This window comes from Gossypium arboreum, chromosome 13 (assembly GCF_025698485.1).
Source record: "Gossypium arboreum isolate Shixiya-1 chromosome 13, ASM2569848v2, whole genome shotgun sequence".
In the NCBI taxonomy this organism is placed as follows: Eukaryota; Viridiplantae; Streptophyta; class Magnoliopsida; order Malvales; family Malvaceae; genus Gossypium; species Gossypium arboreum.
This window is the reverse complement of record NC_069082.1, coordinates 125,483,972-125,493,376: the sequence shown is the minus strand read 5'-3', so window position 1 is coordinate 125,493,376 and position 9,405 is coordinate 125,483,972. Positions and strand designations below refer to the sequence as shown.

Sequence of the window (9,405 nt, the reverse complement as noted above, 5' to 3'; positions counted from 1 at the left end):
TTGATTTTTGGTTTTATAAATGGAATATTTTGTTTGGAGTTAAGTCTGCAAATGAAAAATAATTTGTCTTTTTTTTTTTAACGATAAATGTTAATTATGTTATAATTTGACCTTATTTGGTTCTTTTTAGTAAGTACATGGATTAAATTGATACCTTTAATCGTAAAGGTACTAATTTGATCCAATTGCTATAATAGAGGAACTTGACCGGTACTTTCACTTTATTTAAAGTTTTTTTTAGAGGGACCATTTTGTTCAATATCAAAATTGAGAGGGACTAGAGAAACTTTTTAGCAAAAATTTAAAGCTTAATGATATCATAAATCATTGTATTATTTAAAAAACCAATTAAATCCCTCATAATATTTTACACTTAATTATCACTTAATTAATATTAAATTTAATTATGTTAATCGATATTATTTTGAATAATGTTATTTTGCCTTAATTTAGTGCCAGCCCTCCCAAAATGAATTTTTTCATTTAGACCCTTTATAATTTATAAAATTTTAAATTATTACACTTTGCCCCAAAATGATAAAAATTTGATTTAATTATTTAAAAATATAAATATATAAGCTGTTAAACTGGTGAAATTGCATTTTTACAATCGTAAAAATATAAAATTTAATTCCGGCCTCTCCCTCCAAAAAAATTTTCTGGCTTCGCCTCTATCTTAATTACGTAAAGTAAAACTATATTGTATGTTGAATATAATAAAAATACTTTAATTATCATTTGATTTTTATATTATAATATTTGAGTTGATAATTTAATATTTTTTAACTATATTTAAATATTTAAATAAAAATATTATTTTATGTTAAATACAATATTTTAAAAATAAATATTAAATGTGAAAATAGAAGCTAATTATGTGAAAAAGAAACATTGAAACCCTGAAACTAAATCAACAAATAGAAAAACAACACACTTTGAACCCTAAATTATATAAAAACATTTGGTGGCTACAACCTACAACTCTAGTTTTCAAAGAGTTTTGGTAGATGTGATTTAGTGGTTAAAAATTAAGTAAACCAAAAAAATAAAAAATATGATCTAATGTCAAGGCACAAGATTTGATTTTTCTTGAGAAAAAAAATATCCCACTCATTGTGAATAAAGATTTTAAATTTTATCAACATATACGTAATGGAATGATATATTGCATGTTTAAAGGAAAATGCATGCTCATTTTAGAGAAGATATTATTGAAAATAATAGTCACCAACTTTAAATATGAATCGTAAAATAAAATAAAATGATACAAAAATGATAATAAGTACTTTTATATTTAAAAGATAAATGAATAATTAAAGAAATAAAACATGATTCTTTGATAAATTATTAAAGTTAAGGAGTACTCCACCAACAATTATGTGATTTGTTGATAGAATTTTGAATTTTTGATATTATGAATATTTATTTTATGGTCAATATTTAGAGTTTGTGATTACTCTTTCAATAATATTATCTCCAAAATTTAAATTTATAAATTTTCCATTAGAAAAACAAGTCTTTTATTGAACTTAGACTTTGTATCAAATTATAATTTCAAAGTTGGAATCAATCAATCATTGAAGATTTTGCTTAATTTTGGTGTTTTTTCTGGGTTTTCTGCATTAATTTCTACAATAAAAGACATTTAGTGCCTTCACCTACCCAAATTGTCTCCATTCACTAACATCAGCATTACTATAACTAGACGTTTGATTTTAGTGAACGAAATGCCTAAGAAATTTCATGTTTGTTTCTAGATTTCACTAACATCAATTGGGTATCGTAAAAATAGGAATATCCATAAATTTGATATAATTAAATGATCAAAAGAGAAAATTAAATAATTTAATTACTATTTTATAATTTTTCATAATTAAATGACTATTAATATAATTTACTTTTGTTACCATAACTTTAATATTGTAAATTTTCTTCAAAAAGTTTTATTGGTTTACTATCTAGACTCTATTGAGCTTTAAAGAATTCAAATATGAGAATGAAAATTTAGTTTTTTAATATATTTTATATATTCATAACCCATTTTCAGGGATAAAGTCAAGAACAGACAGAAGCCTAGACCCTTTTAATTAAATTAAAAATTTGCACTTTTAGCTTCTTCCAAAATTAGTATTTCATTTTTTAAGGAAAATAAAATGAATTGATTTGAATTTTCACTCGAAAATTTTAAAATTTTATTTAAAATATTGAATATCTAACTACTAATTAATAATTTAATTTATGCTTTTAAACTCGGTAAAATGAAATAAATATATTTTTATACCTCTAAAAAATAATTACAAAATATTTAATTTTAACTCTCCAAGTGTTTGTCTATTTTATTCAAAACTCTAAACCCTTCAATTCTTTTTGAATTCACATTCTTTTAAATGCTATAATAATCATGATACTAATTAAGTTAAAACTCAATTCGTTAACCCAAAATTTTAAGAAAAATTATTATTGTGTTATATTTATAAATTGTTTGGCCAACAATTAAAACATAACAAATTATGAATGATATTGTATTATGAGTTAGGTTGCATTTTGCTCATTCTACTAAAAAATAGACAAATTAGTCTTTGTAAATTAGATTTAAGAGAAAATTAGTCATTTTGTTAATAAATTTAGCCATTATTGTTAATTAAAGTTGGTTCTTATAAGTCAAGCATGAGGTATATGAGACACGCTATATGTCACTAATTCTTTATTTTGTTAATTATATTAATTTTAATAGTATAAATGAAAAAATTTTAACAGAAAAAGATCAATTTACTCTTTGCTCTTGCATATAGAAAAACAAAATATAATCTAATTTTTAATACAGAAACTTTACCATAATTTTATAAAATAAAATGATATGTATGTGGAAAAATGAATAAAAATTATTCAAATACCAAATAACATTACAAATATGATTATCACTATCATAGTAAAACAATGGATCTCATCTCACATAACACCAAATAACAAAAAGTGCAAAATGGAATTAATAGCATAATTAGCACATCAAAACTAAGGCAATGGCCATGAAGAAGACAGGAGACAGAGTAGAAACAAGGGAAGAAGCTGAGTTGGTCCCAGGAGGAGGACTTGAAGTTCCAGGCGCGGTGGCGGTCGGAGTTCCAGGCGAGGTGGGCGTGGCAGCGGTCGGAGGCGTACTGGTGGTGGGGCTGGTAGCTACAGGCGTGGTGGTGGGACTCGGTCCAGGTGCGGGAACAGCAGCGGTACGGTTGTTCCCATTTCTTACTTCGACGTTGAGCTTTTGCCCGCCGGAACAGTGACCGGGGAAAGCACAAATGAAGTAAAAATCGCCGGTCCTGTTAAGAGTAATCCTTGCCGGTCCGGTGCTGACGGTTGATATAGTATTGGCAGTGTTGCATGCATCGTAAGCAGTTTCCGTCACCTCTGCAACATCATGTTGTCCGGTAGTGAAATTGAACACTGCGAAACCATACGCATAAAAATATCAAATTTCGAATCAACAAGCTCAATTGACAAAGATTTTAAAGCTCAAAAACTCACCAAGAACATCCCCAACAACGAAGATTTTGTTATCAGCCCAATCATCGTAGAAATCATTATTGGTAGGGACTTTCCAGCCAGTAGAGTCACCCACTGTATAAGTTGCACCATTTGTACTCTGCAACACATTGGCAGCTAGAACTACAAAAAGTGCAGCCATGGCCATGGTGATTTTCCCACTCATTGAAAATTTTCTGTGTTCTCACTTCTCAGTCGCTCCCCTCTTAGATCTGTGTCTCTAGTTTTCAAATGTAATGTGTAATTTGTATATCTTCATCTTCACCAATGGAACATATATATATAGAATAATGGAGCTATGTGACTTTCTTGGAAGATGATGAAAAAAGCTCATGTTTATGGGTCAATTAATTAAAAGTCGTTTCCCATGTGTGAAGACAGACCATAATTGAGTTATTTAGGGTCGTGGGTGGGGGCAGTTACTGAATGGCATCCACATATTGGCAAAAGTACACAGAAAATTCGTACAAATTTTAAAATTTCATAAATAGTAAAATAAATATAAAAAATATTTAATTATACGATCAAAATTATATTGAAATCATTAATAAATTTACTATTGTATATTTTAATCTGTTCAAAACGTAATTAAAGTAAGATTAAAACCTTAATATTAACATTACAAAGGGACTACAGCAGTAGGTACACCATCCTTTAATGCTTGGACTTTCAACACGGGAACCACCGATTGGAGTCTGTTCAACAATGGCCGCTTCCTATATATTTTCCTTATAGGCCCCCGGCAACCAGGAGTAAAGAAAGGTCAATGGTTTTTTTCAAGACAAGTGTTACATCCATACAAACTTTTTTAAACAATGTCTCATCAATTCCTTCGGAAAAGACATGGCTCTTTTTTTTCGTTATTGTCTTAGTAGTGTTGTATGAATCAACAACCATTACAACAAAGTAAACCTATTTATGACTTGGTAGAAGTAAAAGAATTTAGATTCAAATATAGATTTGAAAAATAAATTTACGAGTCGGGTCTCGGGTAAGTTTTTTTTTACTTGAACTCAGCTTGATCTGAATTTGCTATTATTTCTCTATTAGGTTGCTATTATTTTGTTTTGTCAGACATAAGATAATACTGTCTGAATAATGTTTTCTCACTGTTTTGCTACTATTTCACTATTATCTTACTATTATTTTGTTGTTATTGTTTGTATATTATATATATATATTGTTTTATTGTTAATTTTGTTACTATTTTAGAGGCATTTACTTACTAAATGCACCTATCTTAGTGTTATTTAAGTCTATACATTTATTTTAAATTTTTAATATATTATATTTTTAAAAAATAATATAAAAAAATTAATATGGTGGGATTGGACTGAACCTAAATTTTAATATTTTTATTTGAATTGAATTTAATCAAAAATTTAAAATTATTTTTGGAACCGAAAGAAACCTAAAATTTTAATTGGAAACAACCTGCCATGGACGCCTCTAAAATCAAGCCCATCAAATTACTAGGAAATCTTAGGGAAATTAAAGTAACTCGTTGCCTTGTCACAACCCGACACCAACTTCTCACGATTGAATTTAGCTATAGCTGATTACATCAAGTCAGGTCAGATGGCATCTTTCCAATCAATTACTACTCTACTCTTGAATATATGTAATAGCGCATCAACGTGGTAGGATCCATATTAGATTACACACTTTATATAAATCCCCTCCTCCAAGAGCTAGAGGCTCCATCTGAACTATACTCGATTTCAAGCTTATTCAATCCACTTCCTTGTAGCTCTCGATATAATTATTGTGTGAATCACTTCAATAGAATTCGACCAAATAAATAAGTTGAACTAATTTTTGAGTGAATGATTCAAATTAATTAAACTAGAATAAAAAATCGGTTAAATTAATTTTATATATTTTTAATTTTTAATAATTTTTAATTATTCTATTGAACTAATTAAATTAAAAATCAATGGTTTAATAAATTCAACTACCAATCCAATTTTTAAAACATTATCATATCTTAAAACTCAAAATTTGTTTCAACAATATAATTAAAATGATAAGTATAATCGCAATTAGTAAATAACCTAAATCAAATTAGTACAATGCAAGAATGAATTGAAAACTAGCATATATCTAAATAGAGTCCACGTATGGTGGGACTTAAAAGTAGAATAAAATTTTAAAAAAAATCAACACATTATTTACATAACGTTTGAATTTGAGATCTCAAATCTTATAAAAGTTCAAATGCTAAAATTTAGATGAATATTGTTTATGGCTATTTATATGACAATATTTATATTTGGATTTTTTAGTGATTTTCATTTTAATTTTTTACATGAACTAGTTAATAATTACAAGATACAGAGTATGAGCAAAAGTGATTGTGGAGGTGAACACTTTTTCAAGCATTGCGAAAAACAAAACAAAACAGAGGACAACAAATTGATTATACAATTCGGTTTTTTTATATTTGTGAAGCCTAGCTCAATCAGGCCCGGCCTTGGGGGTCGTCTAGAGGTGCAGCCGCACAGGGCCCAGGGCTGAAAGGGGTTCAAAATATTGTTTTTTAGTTTTTAAAGGGCCCAAAAAAAATTAGCTTTTAAGGGCCCAAAAATTTTTTTTATCAACTTTTAATGGACTTAAAAAAATTTCTTCCAACTTTTAAAGAACCTAAAACCCCATATTATTATTTTGTTAAGGCCCCAAAAAGTGTCAAGAACGGGCCTGAGCTCAATGAGATGAATCCACTATCTTTGAAACAAATACAACTAATGAAGCTAGTTTTAACACATCCCCATGAAGAATTTTCACTATTGTATCTTAAAAATTTGACCTTTCATCACTAACTTCTCTCCGTGAGAACTTTGTAAAACTAACAACAAAAGGTTTTAAATGCACTTACAAAATGATGTTCCTCTATGAACTGGAAGTGTTTTCTTTACATCATTCTAACTTACACAAGCCTCTAAATATATAAGAGTTGTGGTCGGCTAAGATAAAGATAAATAACAATCAAGACCCCACTAAAATAGACTTAAAAAAGGCTTTACAAGGATCCTCGTAGAGTCCAAAGTAAATCAAAGAGATCTTTAGGATAAGTCTTCAAATCAGTCTTGATTCAATCTCCATATTCCACGAGACTCGATTGTTTGATTTGACCCGATCTTTAAATATTTATTGTTCCACAAGATGAATCTTCAAATATGATCTAGCACACATCCAAAAAATCATTTAAGCCATTGTCCAACTAAATTAGTTTAACAAATTTCCAACTCCAAATAAGATAAATTATATTGCTGGTCCATTTGCTAACAAAAGTGGCCACTTCAATTGATACATTAACATCCACTTAAAAAAACACTTGCCTTAACAACAAAACCTCTCTATTAATGTTGAACAAGCCTTCCATATTTAGAGTATGAATCCATGTTCACAAGGTAAATTCATCTTAATCTGCCAAAATCTCATCAAATCAATTATCCTTAATATAAAGATACAGAAGATCATAAAATCAGCTCAAATCTTCATTAATTACATATTTAATATATGGTAAGTAAAATACATAAGAATCCTTGGAAAATAATATTGTTTGATTCAATCTATTACCCAATGATAAAAACGAACTACACAAGATCCTCAAAAAGATACAAGCACATTATCAAAATATTTTGATCAGATTAGTGATAGTGAAAGTGGATACTTCTATTGATACCAACCACATTATAAACTTAAGTCAGCAAAATTAATGCTCGGTTTACTTAGAACACCAGCTCAATAAATATTTAACTATAATATAACATAAATATAAATACATAAGGAACCTTTGACCTTCAAATCAAATCACCAAAAGTTATAGAGAAAAAATTGAAGAACATTTAAAGGATATTTATGTTTTCTTAAAGATCAATCTTTAGAAAAAAAAATTGCAACAGACCCACTTTTATTTTAAACATATTTTCTTCAGTTTATCATTGAAATTTAAATTTGGAACATTCAATTTTGTAGTAAACTCCAACATCATTAAACTAGAGTTGTAGTCAATTGTAAAACATAGTAATATTTAGTTGTTTTAATATTCTTTTGGTGTTTAAGTTGTTTTATTTTTCATACCATTACATATTTCTTCGTTAAAATTAAATCACTTGAACAGTTAAATTTAAACATGTGGCACACATATCATATCTTATCTTACAATGTGAAACAACTTGATTGTTCACATAATCCAATTTAATGAAGTTATAAAAATATACTAAAATGAGTATTAAAAGTTAAATTGGTATCAATTTAAACTAAATATATATATAGATAGATATCAATTTAAACATTAAAATTAAATTCATGTACATAAAAATATATATGTTCTTTGTCAAAATTAAGATATTCATTATTATTAGTGACTAATCTTTTATAATGAAAATTCTTCGATTGAATATGAAATATGTTCCATTTTATGAAAGAATTGTCATATTATTAAGAGGAGAGAAGAGAGGAGAGAAAGATAAAAGATAATTCACCCATTTGAAATTGAACCAAGATTTATTCAAATAATAAATGTCACTACAAATATGATCATCATAATGGTTATAACATAGAATCAGTATCAGCACAACAAAACTAAGGCAATGGACAAGTACAAGATAGGGTAGAGAGTAGCAACAAGGAGAGAAGCTGAGTTGGCCTCGGGAGGAGGACTTGAAGTTCCACGCCCGGTGGCGCTCGGAGTTCCAGGCGTGGCGGCGCTCGGAGGAGGAGGACTTGAAGTTCCAGGCGGGGTAGCGCTTGGAGGAGGAGGACTTGAAGTTCCACGCGGGGTGGCGCTCGGACGAGGAGGACTTGAAGTTCCATGCGGGGTGGGGCTCGGCGTGGCGGCGCTCGGAGGCTTACTATTGGGCATTGGTCCAGGTGCGGGAGCAGCAGCGTGGCGGTTCCCATTTCTGACTTCGACCCTGAGCTTTTGCCCGCCGGAACAGTGACCGGGGACAGCACAAATGAAGTAAAAATTGCCGGTCCTGTTAAGGGTAATCCTTGCCGGTCCGTCGCATATGATAGTTATAGTATCGGTGGTGTTGCACGCCTCGTAAGCAGCTTCGGTCACCACTGCAACATTATGCTTTCCAGTAGTAAAGTTGAAAACTGCAAAAAGAAAAGAAGAGCAACATATACATATCAAATTTCAATTAAAATGTTTAATCAACAAGCTCAGAAACTCACCAAGAGCATCCCCAACAACGAAGACTTTATCATCAGCCCAATCTTCGTAAAAATCAATATTGGTAGGGACTCGCCAGCCAGTGGAGCCACCCACCTTATAAGTTGCACCATACGTACTCTGCAACACATTTGCAGCCAAAACTACAAAAAATGCAGCCATGCTGATTTTCCCACCCATTTTTTAAAAAAAAAAATTGCTGTGTTCTCTGCTTACAGTCAGTCACCTCCTCTTTGATCTCTGTATCTACTTTTCAGCTGTAATCTGTAATCTGTTTATCATCGTCCTCAACAGAGAATTTATATAAGAGAATATATGGAGCTGTGTGACCACTTCGGAAGATGGTGAAAAAGCAAATGGGTCCAATTAATTGAAAGTCGTTTCCCATGTGTGAATAATGACGGTAAATTTTAATGTAAGGTGAAATGTGGTTGTTGCTTATCTTTCTTTTTATCACTAATCATTTATCTCTTAAGTGCAGGTACGACAAGAGGATTCATCAATGTTGCTGATAATGGATATTCTAATTACAACCAAAAATAATAATGACTAATTTTTTTGAGTTATTTAGGATCGTCTGCGGATTGTGGGCAAGCTTAGTCTCTTTTCCAAATATTGTTAGTAAGTTCAAATTGAGAATATTATTATTAATGAGGTGATGAGATTTGTGTTTTACTGTTATT

The 9,405-nt window shown here is 29.8% G+C and overlaps 1 protein-coding gene across 1 annotated transcript; it reads right to left on the bottom strand.

Moving 5' to 3' along the window:
- Positions 1 to 2,812: 2,812 nt before the first annotated feature.
- On the bottom strand, positions 2,813 to 9,033 carry LOC108462445 (early nodulin-like protein 2). Its single transcript, XM_053024619.1, has 5 exons — positions 8,725 to 9,033; positions 8,129 to 8,646; positions 7,335 to 7,341; positions 3,523 to 3,723; positions 2,813 to 3,441 (listed from the first exon to the last, which is right to left on the bottom strand). The coding sequence occupies exons 1-5, from the start codon at positions 8,900 to 8,902 to the stop codon at positions 2,999 to 3,001; spliced, it is 1,347 nt and encodes a 448-aa protein (XP_052880579.1). The 5' UTR covers positions 8,903 to 9,033; the 3' UTR covers positions 2,813 to 2,998.
- Between the last annotated feature and the right edge of the window lie 372 nt (positions 9,034 to 9,405).

Excerpts from the sequence above, each read along its gene's own strand:
- LOC108462445 (XM_053024619.1), bottom strand. The coding sequence starts at position 8,902 with ATGGGTGGGAAAATCAGCATGGCTGCATTTTTTGTAGTTTTGGCTGCA. Across the intron at positions 8,647-8,724 it reads CGTTGTTGGGGATGCTCTTG|TTTTCAACTTTACTACTGGA; the intron begins GTGAGTTTCTGA and ends TTCTTTTTGCAG. Across the intron at positions 3,442-3,522 it reads CGTTGTTGGGGATGTTCTTG|TGTTCAATTTCACTACCGGA; the intron begins GTGAGTTTTTGA and ends ATGGTTTCGCAG.